At 42.2% G+C, this 17,518-nt stretch overlaps 1 protein-coding gene across 28 annotated transcripts in view; it reads left to right on the top strand.

Moving 5' to 3' along the window:
- Nucleotides 1-17,518, top strand: part of ADGRL3 (adhesion G protein-coupled receptor L3) — an 802,265-nt gene that overhangs the window by 329,488 nt on the left and 455,259 nt on the right. For all 28 annotated transcript variants that reach the window (XM_054030154.1, XM_054030153.1, XM_054030156.1 and 25 more), the window contains exon 4: nucleotides 15,149-15,362. In XM_054030154.1, coding sequence (XP_053886129.1) covers nucleotides 15,149-15,362 — 214 coding nt within the window. The remainder of the gene's footprint in view (nucleotides 1-15,148; nucleotides 15,363-17,518) is intronic.

Below are 17,518 nucleotides of genomic sequence, written 5' to 3'. Positions count from 1 at the left end.
AGAATGAGGTGGGATTTGATAGCTGCTTTTAACTACCTGAAAGTGGGTTCCAAAGAGGATGGATCTAGACTGTTCTCAGTGGGTAGCAGATGACAGAACAAGGAGTAATGGTCTCAAGTTGCAGTGGGGGAGGTTTAGGTTGGATATTAGGAAAAACTTTTTCACTAGGAGGGTGGTGAAGCACTGGAATGGGTTACCTAGGGAGGTGGTGGAATCTCCTTCCTTAGAGGTTTTTAAGGTCAGGCTTGACACAGCCCTGGCTGGGATGTTTTAGTTGGGAATTGGTCCTGCTTTGAGCAGGGGGTTGGACTAGATGACCTCCTGAGGGCCCTTCCAACCCTGATATTCTGTGATTCTATGATTCTACTCACAGCTTTGGTCACGGAAAAAAGAATGAAAATATTGCATGTTGTGATGTTTCCTGTTTATTTTAAATACAAATTAGGACTTTTGGGGTGGATGGGGGTTTCTATCGTGATGAAGACACTATGGCTTTTCCCACTTTTTTGATATGACAGCCAGCCTTAATGACATTGCACTGAGATGGTGTGTGTCACACCTGCCCAGTACAAGCTGCGCTCCTGAGGTTGAACATGAATAGCGAGAGCTGATGGAGCTATGGATTTTTGAGGCTGCATCGTGTTCTGATGTCATTATAAAAATGTCTTCATGTTTGCGTCCAATCAGTCTGCCAGTAGGCCGTAGTTGGACCCGTGTGAATACATGGAATTCAGAAACATTCTTACCATTTGTGGAACTTTGCACCCAACTCTGGTAGGAAGGTCTGTCTGTGAAGAGTCTCTTTTCTGAAGTCTACAGATGAATTATCTAATACTTTCCATTAGGGCTGTCAAGTGATTAAAAAGATTAATCGTGATTAATCACGTGAATAAAAAAATTAATCGCAATTAATCGTGTGATTAATCACACTGTTAATGGAATACTATTTATTTAAATATTTTTGGATGTTTTCTACATTTTCAAATATGTTGATTTCAGTTACAACATAGAATACAAAGTGTGCAGTGCTCACTTTATATTTATTTTAGATTACAAATATTTGCACTGTAAAAAACAAAACAAAAATGTTTCAATTCACCTCATACAAGTACTGTAATACAGTCTCTTTATCATGAAAGTTGAACTTACAAACATAGAATTATGTACAAAAAAATCTGCATTCAAAAACAAAACAATGTATATCTTTAGAGCCTACAAGTCCACTCAGTCCTACTTCTTGTTCAGCCAATTGCTCAAACAAGTTTGTTTACATATGCAGGAGATAATGCTGCCCATTTCTTGTTTACAGTGTCACCTGAAAGTGAGAAAAGACGTTCTCATGGCACTGTTGTAGTGGGCATCGTAAACTATTTACATACCAGATATGTTTAAGATTCATATGTCCCTTCATGCTTCAACCACCATTCCAGAGGACATTTATCCATGCTGATGACGGGTTCTGCTTGATAACGATCCAAAGCAGTGCGGACTGACGCATGTTCATTTTCATTATTTGAGTCAGATGCCACCTGCAGAAGGTTGATTTTCTTTTTTGGTGGTTTGGGTTCTGTAGTTTCTGCTTCTCAGTGTTGCTCTTTTAAGACTTCTGAAAGCATGCTCCACACCTCATCCCTCTCAGATTTTGGAAGGCACTTCGGATTCTTAAACCTTGGGTCGAGTGCTATAGCTATCTTTAGACATTTCACATTGCTACCTTCTTTGCGTTTTGTTATATCTGCAGTGAAAGTGTTCTTAAAGCGAACAACATGTGCTGGGTCATCATCCGAGACTGCTAAAACATCGCGTGAGTTAACTGCAATTAATTGACAGCCCTGCTTTCCATGCCTTTAGCTGCCAGGCCTCATCTAACGATGGGTTTTACTCTATGGTCTCTAAGGTGCCACAAGTACTCCTGTTCTCTATGCCAAGTGTGGTCTCTGCTGGACCAGGTTACTGAAATTTGAACAAGGGAAAGGATTTCATCATGGATAGAGCTGTGTGGGAAATAAAAAAAAATTGCAACACACATACACACAAAACCGGGGTGGGGGGGCAGGGGAGGGAAATCCAGCAGTTTCCTGATAAGTGAAACATTGTGCAGCTTCCCATCAAAGGCTTTACCATTTTCTGCTGAAGTGGGTGATGTCTGCAGGCAGAAGACTGCCATTTCCCTAAAGAGCTACCTGTTTTCACTATGATGACTGTGATTTTATTTTTAACCTAGGGCAAATGTGTGAAAATTTCAGTTTAGTCCCAGGCTTTAATTCCACTTCTATTTTTTAATCAAGGAAACCCCCATTGGTGGAAATGGCAAAATTTTGTTGTTGGCCAGATTCACAAATAGTTGCATATATTTCTGCATTTCTGAGGCATTTTTGAGGTGAAATTCTGATCCCATTGAAGTATCAGAGGGGTAGCCGTGTTAGTCTGGATCTGTAAAAAAAACAACAGAGAGTCCTGAGCACCTTTAAGACTAACAGATGTATTGGAGCATAAGCTTTCGTCACATGCATCCGATGAAGTGGGCATTCACCCACGAAAGCTTATGCTCCAATACATCTGTTAGTCTTAAAAGTGCCACAGGACTCTCTGATCCCATTGAAGTTAGTGGGAGTTTTGCCATTGACTTCGATTGTGTCAGGAATTCACTTTTGGACTGGGTGTATATCCTAAACCAGTTTAAAGGATTACAAGTAGTGGCTTGACATGGGTACGTCGGGTTTCCATTGTCAGGTCAATATCAAGGAGATACTGTTAATTTATCTACTTCTGAGTGTCTGACAATAGACTAATCGATACTGTGCATTGCACTATGGAGACTCTAGTTAACAAGTTCAGGCCTGCACAGAGCAGAGGTGGAGGGATCCACTGATAAGCACCCAACTTCAGAAAAGCAGGTGGCTTTAAGGGTCTCAAGTTGAGCACCCCAGGTCCCTCGGAACCGTTGGAAATTTGGACCTTTGAGTTTTGCCTGTTTTCCACCCCAAGCCATGCAAATCTCTACCAGTTTCAGGTTTCTTTATTAAAGGTTCACACAGTTACAACTAGTGGAAAGAACACATTTTCTCTAGTTATTTATGGCAGCGACTCAGAGAAACTGTGATGTCTAAAGCACCAAAACAAATCCATTTGTTATTTTAATGATCTACAGTTCAACTATACGACGAACTGAATATGGCTAGGTTTCAACATCTGGATAATTTTCAGTAAAATGAAGTAATAAGGACTGAATCTCGTTCTCCTGAGTAGTGCTTTTGGTTTTGGCCCCTAGACACCTATAAGTGTTTTGGAACTCCAACACAATACAAGTGTCTAATATGGATGGCTAGATTCTTCTTTTTCTTCGTCTCTGGACAATTGTTCAGGTTTCATACAGCTCCTCTTTCTGGGCAATGACATAAGAATAGATTTAATGCAATAGTAAACAAGTCCATAAACAGTACAAAGCAATCCTTATCTCACCATTCATCATTTCTTTAATAATGCAAATATTTTTACAGAAGCTTTAATGTTTCCCTTTAGGGACTACTCAAGGGACCACAAATCCAGATTAAACTTTAACTTTGAAGAGATTTTAGGAATACATTACTTTAAATCATTCTATGCTTCAGTAAACTCCAGATGCACCCAGCTGCTCTGACTCTCATCTCTTTTACAGAGTTTTCTATACCTTTGTGGTTCCCTTGACTTAACTGGAACAGCTCCCAATTTACACCCTAGTGAGAGAAGAATCAGACCTGGCTCTGTTGCATTAAACTATTTCCTGTCACGGACCGATTCTAACGTAGACTACTAAAGAATCTTATTCTTCTCACACTTACACCATTTCTGCAGCATAACTCCATTGATTTTGTTGGGGCTGCTCCTGATTTACAGTGGTGTAAGTGAGAGGAGAATCAGGTCCTTATAATTTGTATTTTTCCAGCTCAGGACTTTTGACTTGGGATTGCCACACCCAGGAGCCAGATTTCAATGTCAGTTACAGATTCTGATGTCAGTTACGCCAATGTATGTCTAAAAAACTCCATTGGCATCAGCGCTCCAGAATTACACCAGTTTAACAGAGATCAGAAATTGGTCCATTGTTTTAAAGTTGACATAATCATAAAGAAAAGTCTAATATCAAGTATATAATAATATTTACTTATAATACATACATAATATATGATTCAATAAAAACTATAATTGGGACTAATGAGGAGAATTATTACTCTTTTCTCTTTAAAAGCTTGTTCTCTTACAGTTAAACCCTGAGCACCAGTCTATTTAAATGCCTTTATGATCATGAATACTGTGATGGTATAGAAAAGTTTTTATCTAAGCACAAGCCCTCCCCCCCAAAAAACCCCACCCTACTGAAGACTCCTATAAAAAGCTACAGTAGAGTCATTTAAATTGTAGGTGTATTTTGTTACTGCTGGAATTGTACTTGCTTCACCACATTAATTTGTCGCATGAAATTTGAGGCTTCAAGGTTGTGCAGCAATGTCAAAGCCCAAGGCATGCTACCTTTTGAAGAGGCAGTTGTGGGTCTATCCAGATCTTCTGGACTTAGGCCCAAGTAACTCTGACTTGGATGCAATACAATATAACTGTTCACGTTAGAGTAGCGCCTGGAAGTCACAACAAAGGCCAGGGCCCCTTTGTGCTAGTACCATATGGACACATAATAAGAGGCAGTCCCTGTTGCTATGAATTTACAATCTAGCTCTTCAAGGGAAGTCTTAATTTCTGCATTTGATGGATGGGGAATCAAGGCCCTGTGAGTTTGTGACATAGGGTCACCTAGCGAGTCTGTGTCAGAATTAAACCCCGCTCTCCTGAGTGTAAGGATCTAGGGTCTAGAACCAAGGTCAGAAGAGCCTGGGACAGCCGATGTTCCCACAGTGCCACCAGGAGGCAGTGCAGAGGCACAACCAGGGAGCTCTGCAGAGAATAGGCACCGCAGGATGTACCACCCAAGAGACCCAGAGTGACTGCACCCTGCACCTCTCTGATTGGCCAAGCGCCCTATTTAACCCTGGAGAGTGCCCATGAAGTTGTGTGGGCCTGCTGCGTCTCCAGGCCTTATCTTGTCTCCTGAGTTCTGGCCTCTGATCCCAGCCTGACTCTGACCCCTATTCTTGTCTCCTGATTCCACCCTGGTACTATCTCTGATCTCTGCTCTCCGACCCCAGCCTGACTTCGCTCCCGACTCTTGCTCATTGAACCCAGTGCCAGCAGTTCCTCTAACTCCTGTTCACTGACTGTTGTCCCTGACATGTGGACCACAGCCCAGTTGTGACCACTAGGCCAGACTGCCCACACCCTTACTCAGAGTCTCATTCCAGTGCCTCAGTACCAGATCATTCCCTAATACTAAGGGGTTGTTCAAATTGGGAATTTAATTTGGATTAAGGAAGGGAGTGAATTTAAAGCACAATAGCTATTCCTAGAATCATAGAATCATAGAATCATAGAATATCAGAGTTGGAAGGGACCTCAAGAGGTCATCTAGTCCAACCCCCTGCTCAAAGCAGGACCAATTCCCAGCTAAATCATCCCAGCCAGGGCTTTGTCAAGCCGGGCCTTAAAAACCTCCAAGGAAGGAGACTCCACCACCTCCCTAGGTAACGCATTCCAGTGTTTCACCACCCTCCTAGTGAAATAGTTTTTCCTGATATCCAACCTGGACCTCCCCCACTGCAACTTGAGACCATTGCTCCTTGTTCTGTCATCTGCCACCACTGAGAACAGCCGAGCTCCATCCTCTTTGGAACCCCCCTTCAGGTAGTTGAAGGCTGCTATCAAATCCCCCCTCATTCTTCTCTTCTGGAGACTAAACAATCCCAGTTCTCTCAGCCTCTCCTCATAAGTCATGTGCTCCAGACCCCTAATCATTTTTGTTGCCCTCCGCTGGACTCTTTCCAATTTTTCCACATCCTTCTTGTAGTGTGGGGACCAAAACTGGACACAGTATTCCAGATGAGGCCTCACCAATGTCGAATAAAGGGGAACGATCACGTTCCTCGATCTGCTGGCAATGCCCCTACTTATACAGCCCAAAATGCCGTTAGCCTTCTTGGCAACAAGAGCACACTGTTGACTCATATCCAGCTTCTCGTCCACTGTGACCCCTAGGTCCTTTTCAGCAGAACTGCTACCTAGCCATTCGGTCCCTAGTCTGTAGCAGTGCATGGGATTCTTCCGTCCTAAGTGCAGGACTCTGCACTTGTCCTTGTTGAACCTCATCAGGTTTTTTTCTGCCCAATCCTCTAATTTGTCTAGGTCCCTCTGTATCCGATCCCTACCCTCTAGTGTATCTACCACGCCTCCTAGTTTAGTGTCATCTGCAAACTTGCTGAGAGTGCAGTCCACACCATCCTCCAGATCATTAATAAAGATATTAAACAAAACCGGCCCCAGGACCGACCCTTGGGGCACTCCACTTGAAACCGGCTGCCAACTAGACATGGAGCCATTGATCACTACCCGTTGAGCCCGATGATCTAGCCAGCTTTTAATTCCAGGTGTGGACATTCTTATTCAGGAAGAAGAGTGTCCACAGACAGGGCTATGCAGGAATAGTTATTCTAGAATTGTTATTCCTGTGTAGATATTCTAGGATAACTCCATGTGTAGACTAACCCAAAACATCAGTGGTGCTTGCCTGGCCTGCAGTTACCCCTTGGAAACTATATGTTGTGTGTCCAATTTCCTTCCCTCTACAGTAACTCCTCACTTAAAGTCATCCTGGATAATGTTGTTTCGTTGTTATGTTGCTGATCAATTAGGGAACATGCTCATTTAAAATTATGCAATGCTCCCTTCTAATGTTGTTTGGCAGCCGCCTGCTTTGGCCACTGCTTGCAGGAAGAGCAGCCCGTTCATTTGCCCTTCTTGTGCGGGCGAGCAGGGCATTGCAGTGCTGCTCTAGAGGGTGGTGGTTGTTGTCGCCTGCCACAGAGATAGAGGCCAAAAGCGTGAGATTGTCCTGTTCTCGCTGGCAGTGTGAACAAACATAAACATGCCAGGAAGGTCCAGGCTGTGAGTGAAGAGCATTCACCTGGCTCTGTCCCATCCAACCCTAGCCCCTTTATGCTTCTACGCTGTTCCCGCAGGTCCAGCTCTGCTTTGTTCTTGTGAAACCTCCCCGGGCCTGACGCCTTCATTTCTTGTTACTGTTCCCTCTGCGCTTTATCATCCTGCTCCCACTGCCGGGCTTTTGTCCCTAGGTGTCTGAGCTTTTGTGTTTTTTCTCTCTCTCTCTCTCTCTTTAAGCATCCCCACCCTCCCTGTCAGTTTATATTCCCAAATAATCCCCCATTCCTCATCTCTTGGGATCTAGATCTCCTCACACACACATCGGCCTCCCCTTACCTCCCCTCTCCATGGCTTTGAGGTCGCGTTCCCCATGTGGCCCTCTGAATGCCATGACCCCAATATTTCTTCCTTTTATGTCTTCCAGGGTATTCCTGTACCTTTTCCCCCTCCCAGACCTCTCCTTCTTGTCTTCATCTTTCTCTACTTAGGACTGATCTGATGCTGTGGTATGGGAGAATGCTCTCTGCACTCAGAGCTGGGGGAGACGGGAGGGGAAAAGCGGAGGACCTGTGAGCTGCGAGTGGCAGAGAGGTTGCAATGTACGCACAGACCATCGTCAGCCCCTGGTGGTGGTAAGCTGGGGTGTACCAGCAGCAGTCATTGAGGGGCACCGGAGTGGAGCCGATGACTGGCTGTGGGGCTGCAGAAGGGATGTGCGTTATGCCCTGGGATACTGTGTGAGACCTGAGCTTGAGAGGTGTTTAGAAATTTAAAACAAGGAATGTTCTCAGTGAATGAAATGCAGATGGGAAGAAAATGAACCTTCAGGAGCCGAGCCTGGGGACGGAGGTTGTAGTGCAGCCGGCAATCCGTTCCATGACGGATTAGCTCAGGCCAGGACCTTGGTGAGCTGGAGAGCCTGGCAGTGTGAGCAGTGCCCCTTTGTGTTTACCGCACTCTGCTCATGTGCCCCTTCTCCAACATAAGGGAACTGTGTAGTTCAAACGCTCCAGCATGGCCATGCAGGGACATAGTCTAGACGCGAATCCCCAGTGAGGGTCACTTGAGTTTTCTAGTGGGATAGATGAAGCAGCTAATGGCACCAGAGTCTATATGAAAGGAACGTAGATGGAAGTTGCTGTTAAAACTAAGGTCCTTGTAGCTGTTTCTTGTTTGGCATACAACAGGAAGCTCCAATTGGCCAGGTTATGGTTAGGGCTGCAAAGGATAGGTTTCTTGGCACGAGGGTTAGGGTTGTAAAAGCGTAGGGCTCTCTTTAGTTTAGCGTCCCCAGCCAGACTCTAATTAGAGACCTTCTCTTAATTCCAGGAGCACCGCAGGAAAGCCAATATCACCTCATACTACTGCGGCTCAATTACGAGAACAAAACATGGTGGTTTGACACGAACAGGGAGCAGCCTGGGTCCATTTTAGCAGGGCACAGAAACACTAGCTGAGTTTCACATGATTTACATTCTAGTAACAGCTGGGACTGAAAATCGCACTGGTCCCAAGTCCAGGGCATGGCACCAGTGCACACAGATGCTCCTGGACAAAATTCTGATATCTGAGGAGCCAATGACAACTCTAAGGTCTGTTGTCCCATGAACACACTTTGAACCCTTTTAGTACCATTATTTATATTACAATAGCACCTGCCAGATCTCCCTGAGATCGGGGCCCTGTTGTGCCGGTTGCTGTATATATACATTGTAGGTTCTTCTTCTTCTTACTATCTAAGGGCCTGATTCAGGAAAGCATATAAGCACGTTTACCTTTAATCATAAGCTGCTTATGTCACATTGAAGTAATTTTCTGAAAAGGGATGGATGTAAACATGTGCTTAAGAGCTTTCCTAGGTGACAATCTCGGTGTCAATAAAAAATAAACCCAACATTTCTAGCCCCGAAAAGCCCGAAAATATCACCTGAGTGAAACACAAAGGGTCAGAAATCAGATAGTAAATAAAACCCTTTTGGTTTTCTAACCTCATGATTTTTAAGCCAATCTCATGATTTGTGGGGGGCTGACATAATGGAAATGCTGAAATCAAGTGCCTTCACCACAGGACCATCCAACCTCCCCTAGTGCACATTCACTGCATCCCAGTGGTATACAACGTTCATTCGTAGCCCTGGTGGCTCCGGAGACAACAGACTTTGGAAATGCATCTTTCAGATCACTATCTCATTACAGACTTCGACTTGAATATCTATGAGCTTCTATCAGCCTTTATCTTGCGAGCTACTAGAGTTAAAGATAAATGTAGGGGCCTGATTTACTACTTTGTTACTCTGGTTTTATGCCAGCGCAGCTCCTACAGTGGAACCACACCAGTGTTAAATTAGACTAATGCCATGGTGAATCATGGCCTTTATACAGCAATTCCACACCCTAATAATGATATTGCTGGCAGGTGCGTCAGAGGCAAGCCAGTATCAGCCTGGGATCTTTAACACTTTCCTGTTCTGGGAACAGTGTTGTTTGTTTTTTTCCCCTACCCCACAGCAGTAACATAAGCAGAAAAGGATGCACAATTTCTAACTATTAGGTATTTTCAGTCTAGGTAGTGAGAAAAAGAGAGTGATTTCTATCCTCTTATTTCAGTCATGAGTTAGTTTTTCAGCCACTCTGAAATAACAAGCATTTCAGAGAAAGAGGTTTGACAAACCAGAATTAATATGTGTGAGTAATTAAAGGGGATTTGGAAAGGGAAGAATCCTTTTCAGTTAAATAAACATTTGCAGTAATAGTCTTTAAATGAATTTTCACTTTCCACTAATATTCTTCTTGATGACAAAGGCCAGAGGGGAAAAAGAAGCATTTAGATGTATGTTTATATACTGCAAATTAGGGCACTAGTAATACTTTGTTTTAAACAGAAAGAGCCAAGTATTCTAAACAAGGCCTCAATGTAGTAAAGCACTTAAGCCTATGCTTAACTTTAAGTATGTGCTTAAGACCCAATGACTTCAGTGATTTAAAGTTAAGCACATACTTAAGCAGGCTTCCTGAATAGATTTTTTTTTTTCTGAATCAAGACCTAATATGGGGCTGTTGGCTAGTGAGAAATTGCAAACACAAAAACATTTCCCTGAATTTGTAGGGGGGGAAATGATGCATTGCACTTGAATTTGGGAGCAGTAAGTTATTTAACTGGGCAGTTTCCCATATTGTTACCTGCATAGAATTACTGAAAATAATTATTCTTTGCGGGTGCATTTTTCTGCATCATTGCCCCAACATGTGCACTAAAAATGCACTCTGAAAATCTGGCTGCAATGTTTTTCAGGGGAAATTACACATGAATTCTAATTAAAAACATCAACCCACAATTTCTTTGAAAGTACATCTGCTGCCATCATGCTTCTAACTGTAACGAAGCTCAGCAAGTCTGTAGCAACCGAGAATACATGTAATTTAAAGGATATTTTAACATTTGCTGAAGTGCAGCAGTAATAACTACAAGCCGATGCCCTGCAGGCATGACAAGGGGCAATTATGTTTTGAGGTCAAAAGTGAAGGGGTCAGGAGGAAAGCGAAAGATTTTGATGACTTGTTTAATTTTCCAACTCTAGAAATTAACAAAGAAGAAGAAATTCTGTATTGCCTAGATAAATCCTGTCATTACCTGTTACCATCTCACCCTCAGTTACTGCTTGGCCCTGTGTAATTTCAGCAGCATGAGGTTCCATCGTAGGTTGTCCTGGATGTCGTTACAAAAGTAAAATTGTCACCACATCTGCCTTCAGCGGTGTTGAGTAAAACACCCTGCTGCTGTTCTTACTGAGTGCTAGCCAATAAGCAAGGTAACTGAAATTAAACAGAGGATGGATAATAGGACAGTTCTAATATTTGGATGTGAAGAGACATTAGCCTCTTACCCTTGATTTTCGCACCTCATATCCTTTAGGTCAAGATTTTAGAAAATAAGTGATTCCCGCATCTGGATTTAGGCTCCTGAATAAGGCACTTGATCTGAATACCTGAATAAGGCACTTGATTTCAATAGGAGCCGTTGGGTATTGATCTATTTTGAAAATCAGTGTGGCAGGAGGCATTTCAGAGTCTTTGGAAGTTCTCACAACATCCAGGAGTCATGTTGAGTCTGTGTCATTCCTGATTTTGTCTGAAATAAAGCACTTTACCCCGTTCAGGTGATGTGTGCCCCTGAATGCTCCCCACTCCTGTCTGCCCCACGAATGGACAATCAGGTCACTTATTTAGGAGCCTCAATAAGGATCTGTGTGTGAGATGGAGATTGTAAAGATGGGAGATTATTCAAAAGCGGGTGGGGGAGGCATTGGTTTGAAATTGCCTGGCTCACTGGTGGTAGGTTGTATTAATTACTGCTGCACTCTGAGGGGATATTTTTAAAGTTATATCAAAGGAGCCTATAGTATGTGGATAGACAGCTTTTTTTAAAGAAAAAGCATTTCTATAAATCAAACTATGGGATGCTTGTAATGAGTGTTATCCTTCATGTTTGGATTTCGACATATGTGATTTCATAGCAGAAATCTTTGCAATTCATAGAGAAATCAAGGGAAATTGCTTAAGGGAGGTTATTATATAGGACCAAAACATTAAATAATAATAATAGATTTGCTTAAAAGGACCTCAAAATATCAAACACTTGAAATATTTACTGCAGCCATCATGAAAGATGAACGTGATATGGGCTACACTAATATTTGGAGGAAGCCGGAAAGGGTGATTAATAGTGGTTTCCATAAAACATAGACAGCAGCCTTTGGTAATCACACTGTGGTATCTGAGATACATACGTTTTCTTTCCAATAGAGAGAGGAAATAATTATCTATGGTGCCTTAGATATGTCCTCACGCTAGACCTAGAACATAACTATAGTCACACAGCACATGTGGTATCTCTATGTTAATGTTGTCTTTTTGAGGACCAGCACTCATGTCCCTGGGAAGTTATTGTTTGAGTAGCCTATGTCAGAATACTGTTTTCCAGGACATTATAAATAATGTCTGGTCATGTTTGAGTCTGGCACAACATGTACTAGGGCAGCGTGCGCTATTGTTGTCCCTTAATGGGAAGTAAACGATAGATGTTTCTTTGGAAGCGCTATATTTGGGGATTAACTTTGAGTGTTCAGCAGATCAATGCCGTACAGACTCCATCTTCCTTCTGTATCTTACAATAGAGGTAAGAAACTGAAATGTACTCTCACACCTCATTGAAAAACATGCATACTGCTTTTATTAATCCTCTATACATTCACAGTAATTGCAAAATCAAATTCTGCAGTATCATGAGCCCCAAATATTGAACTGTTACTGTCTGTAGAGTCAACTTTTATAGCGTCAATTTGAGGTTGGAGCAATAGGGTCAGACTGAAATCCCTCAGTTAAACATATATTCTAACAAAACCATATTATTAGTAATAACTCCCCATCTTCAATTTACACCAGTTGTGATATGAATGAGGTTCAACAATATATGCTCAAGTTTGCCATTCGACAAATGTGTCAGATTTGTACACGTGAACACCAGCTTGGTTAATGTCTGTTTGTTTAAATTTGGTATTCTCTAGCCGCTTCATTTTGAACTCCAATTTAATTTAACAGCATAGATTTGTTTAAATAAATAAAACAACCCAACAACGCAGATCAAGTATAGAAATCAAAAGCAGAAACCTACTTGGGAAAGTATTTGATTTAGAGCTCATGTATAACGAGGTGGCGACAGGGGTGTCAGAGATACTTAGACCATGCCTCTCAAGCTGCTGAGGTCCATGTATGTGCCCAAAAACCCCAAAGTAGGGCAAACAATGACCAAAAAGTTCCTCTTCAGTGCAAGCTTCCTCTTCGTTGTGTGTAAAACACAGATGGCTACTGTCTGCCCTAAGAGAAAATCCAGATTGCCAGAGGAGCCAGCCAACAAACAGAGCTCCAAAACTCAGCCAAACCAGCAGACATTGGTTGGACTCTTCATCTTGCCACTGTCTCTGGCAGCTAATAAGAATTCTCTGAGGACTTGGCACTAGGAGGGAATGAAGTCGGCCCTATCTCTGTGCTAAAATCCACCATTCTGCTCAAAAAGTCAGTGATAGGTATAAAAATTGCTTCAGTGAGAACTCGCACAGCTCTTCCCCAAAAGCTGGTTGCCTTTGAGAGGGGCCAATACCAAAGAAAATATGTGCAAACAAGAATACTTCCCTGAGCACTTTTTAGCCCAATGTTCCACAAAACAGGGTGAACTTTCAGACCTTGTATCTTTGCGATTGGAGCTCTGCAAACCCTTCCAAATGTACTTTAAAATGGAGTTGCAAGTTTCTTGTGTGTGAAAACCACCTGGGTTGGTAGGCACTGATGTTCCAACATGTTCAAATTTCAGCAAACATGGTTTCTATCCCCCCTGCCCTCTATGGTTGAGTTGAAGTCTCTGGTGAAACTAGAGTTGCCATCACATGACATAATCTTTAATGAAAGATTAATTTTGAATTCCTGGAGTCTCCAGGACAATCCTGGAGGGTTGGATAACCATTGGTGCAACAGAGACATCAAGAAAACAATAGAGTTCTGATCTCTGGGAAAGACTGTTCTTTGTGTAAAATTTTATGAGCTAAAACATGAACTAATACTAAGTCAGGTAATTAGAGAAGGAGTGCACAGCCCTCTTTCAGGAGTTCACAAGGATTAGACCACAGCTCTGATACAACAACAGAACTCTGATCTCAGGGTAATCCTTACCAACGTCTAAATGCCAGAATATATTTACTGGAGCCAGAGTACAAATGAATGACGAGGTAGTGTGCACTGATAGAACACTATACAGAAATGAATGTAATATCCTGGGATGCTGCTTGCCAGTCATAGAATATGAGGGTTGGACGGGACCTCAGGAGGTCATCTAGTCCAACCCCCTGCTCAAAGCAGGACCAATCCCCAGACAGATTTTTACCCCAGTTCCCTAAGTGGCCCCCTCAAGGATTGAACTCACAACCCTGGGTTTAGCAGGCCAATGCTCAAACCACTGAGTTATCCCTCTCCCGCCCCTGTCAGTCACTCAGACACAGGGGTGAGGACAGGAAGAAAATATATTTTCCCTGGCGGGATAGGAGGACCCTGCTCTTACGGATTAAAGCCAGAAGAAAGGGCTTCTGCTAAGCAGGCTCCTGATCATATGGGAGAAACTCAGATCAAGAACACAGGAGAAATTCAATGTGCCTTGACGCAAAGAGTGTATCCTGTGATGTATCCCAGTAGACCAGGATCAAAGATGAAGTATCCCACAGATCGCATTCCCATACATTTCATAGTTATCCACATATAAAAAATTACTCAGATTTCTAGGAACATTTGAAGGACCTGGGCAAAATTCAGGTATACACAGACGCAGTTCCAGGGCTGATTTTGAGTGCTTGGTGGGTGGGATTTTGAAAAGTACTCAGCATTGGCCTAACTCTGCTTCCATTGAAGCCACTGGGAAAACTGAGGGAGGTCATTAGGGAAATGTTATCTACGGACACTGGCAAAGCCATGTTCCCTCACAAAGAGTGCCATGCAAGAGAGACAGAGCACACAGAACCCTGCCATTTAAAGCCTCATCCAAAAGATAATTTCCCCGCTTAATCAAGAGCAATAAAGAGACGTGGAACTTGGTAACTGTGTGAAGCTTTTCACATAGAACACAATCATAAAATAATTTGATGCTTAAAGTTCTTGTAACTTGTGAAGACTATTTGTTTAAAAACAAAACAGAATGTCCCCATGGTGTAATACTGAAGGAAATAATATATCTAGCTCTTTTGTAGCACTTTTCAATCAGTAGACCTCAAAGTACTTACAAAGGAGGTCAGTTTCATCATCCCCTTTTTACAGGTGGGGAAACTGAGGTACAGAGTGATGAAGTGACTTGTCCATGGTCACCCAGCAGTTCCGTGGTAGAGTCAGGAATAGCACCCAGGCCTCCTCAGTCCCTGTCCAGTGCTCTAGCCACACTGCAAGGGTAGTCAAGTACAGGTATCACCTAGTGCCAAACCCTTTAGAAAAGGTCTTACTATACAGTACAAAAACAATCAAAAAGGCAGTGTTCCTGCTCTTAATCCTATTCTCCACGCTGAAGATAAATGCTTTGTTTTATCCTCTCTAGCTTTCAGTCGTGCCCCCGTTCCTATGGCCGTGGTCCGACGGGAACTGTCCTGTGAGAGCTATCCAATAGAACTTCGCTGCCCGGGAACAGATGTCATCATGATTGAAAGTGCCAACTATGGTAGGACCGATGATAAAATCTGTGACTCTGATCCTGCTCAGATGGAGAATATCCGCTGTTATCTGCCAGATGCCTATAAGATTATGACTCAAAGGTATGGTATTTAACATTCTTTGCTTGTTGGATGTTTGATTTAATCCAGTACGTATATATGCATTGCTGTGTGTTTGCATGAGATTATACAGGTACTAGGAGTTTGTGTGTGTGGGTACTGTGTAATGGTCATAGGCTGTGAAATGAGCACATTCCATAGTATGCTAGGATAAAAAGAGACATGCTATAGCTAATATTTGTGACTATTGGTAGGTCACTCTGATTCTGTCTCTTCCTGTGCCTTGATCTTGTGTCCCAAATGCCTGAATACTGAGGCATTTATTATCTAACAGAAATTCTTTTCTCTTGTGCTCCTTTCCCTTTTCTTGTGCTGTTGTCAAATAGAAGGTTGTAAAGCTGATTTAAGCAATACACACTGTTAATTATTCGCAGTTTGCCATGGTCATTATATACAGAAGCTAAAATCCCATGCAAGATGACTTGATTTATGCTTTTATGGAAACCTTTCTATGATAGGAGTCATGTGTACTGTATCAGCTAAGCTTTAAGTGCCAATCCTGAGTTTGTGCCATTTCACTGGGAGGTGTCCACCTACATGGAGCTTATTTGCAGGACCTGGGTTCAAAAATGTAATCCAACATGGTTGTGAAAAGCAATTGTTAACTGCTAAATATTTCAGGATATTTTCTGGCACTCAAAATGTTTGCGAAGGATTCACAAACTCTTGTTCCTGTTCAGTTAATCACATTCAGTGTGTTTCCCTTTGTAACTACACACAGAATTATTAAATACAGTTTATTATTGATTAAGAAATAATAAAATCAGCATTGTGTGGTATTAACAATATCAACTTAGGCAAAGTATGCTCATTGAAGTCATGACAACATTTATGTAGCCCGTAATGATTAAGGTAATGTTATTTTTGGTGTAGTGTAATACACTTCTGCCCTTCTCTTCCACTGAATGAAGCCGCATGAAAAAAAGTAGTTTTCAGTTGTATTTGACACATTAATGTGGTATTTGTTTTAGCTTTACTTAGAATGGTTCAACATTGGGAGTATAAAGTTGAAAATACCAACGGAGTGGTCTCTCTTGACAACTTTTGTTGCATGTGGAAAGTAAGCCTTTTTGACTCAGAATTTCTGTGTGTTTAAATCAAATCCTTAAGTGCCGATTTTTGTTGCGGCTATCTGTGGGAATTTGTTCATTACATTTCTCCTTAAAATAAAGAGCAATGGCAACAACATCAAAGCAGCTGGTTGCTTGGTTGTGGTGGGATTGTAGTGGAGTTATGATAATTCTTTTGTTGAGGACATTAATGGCTTAAAATAAAAGCCGTTAATCCATTGAGTGCAGGCAAAATAAAAAAAAAAAAAACGTTCTGCCCCCGTAGGGCCAGAAGCAATATTTTTTGGTATCTGGTGGTGTCCACCATGTGCCAGCCTTTTCCCAAAAATATATGAAGAAGGCCTAGTGGCTGCCCAGCATGCTGCAAATCAGAATGAAGTGTTAGCCATGAGAGTCAGTGCCAGGACTTTGGAAGATATGGTATGTCTGTGGGCTTTAAGAAACCCCTATTTTGATGACTAATCTCTAGCTCTTGTTGCCTCCACCTGATCCAAGTTGCTTAGCAAAAACTTGTTGGGTTAGCAGAAGACTTGTGCTGATCCTCTATCCTTCTCAATAGTGCAGGTGATGATGTGGCCATTATAGGTAGGGTACTTTGGTTAGAGTGGGAAAGGTAAAATGGATACAGGGAATCCTACTAAATAACAATGTCCATGGGATCTGGCCAAAGCCCATTGAAGACAATGGGAGACTCAATGAAGCATAGCCACTTATTCCATTTGAACTGTTGGACAATTGTAATGGACTTTTTTTGTCAAGAAGTGCAAAGTCACAGTATTAACTAGCCACCTCTGAATTCCACAAAAATAACTGAAACATAGTTTTCATTGTGGGAGCAGAAAAAATGGTTGGCATTTTTATACCATTTTTTTTTTAAATCTCCATTAATTCAAACAGCTGAAACAATGTTAAAAGGAAACCATTATATGACAGAACTAACACATTCCCAGTCTACCAGTTTTCAGCTCAGAATACATGTTTGGGGATTGGTCCTGCTTTGAGCAGAGGGTTGGACTAGATGACCTCCTGAGGTCCCTTCCAGCCCTGGTAGTCTATGATTCTATGTTT

Source organism: Malaclemys terrapin, chromosome 5 (assembly GCF_027887155.1).
Source record: "Malaclemys terrapin pileata isolate rMalTer1 chromosome 5, rMalTer1.hap1, whole genome shotgun sequence".
Classification (NCBI taxonomy): domain Eukaryota; kingdom Metazoa; phylum Chordata; order Testudines; family Emydidae; genus Malaclemys; species Malaclemys terrapin.
The sequence above is the reverse complement of the archived record's forward strand: the minus strand, read 5'-3'. Positions and strand labels throughout refer to the sequence as shown.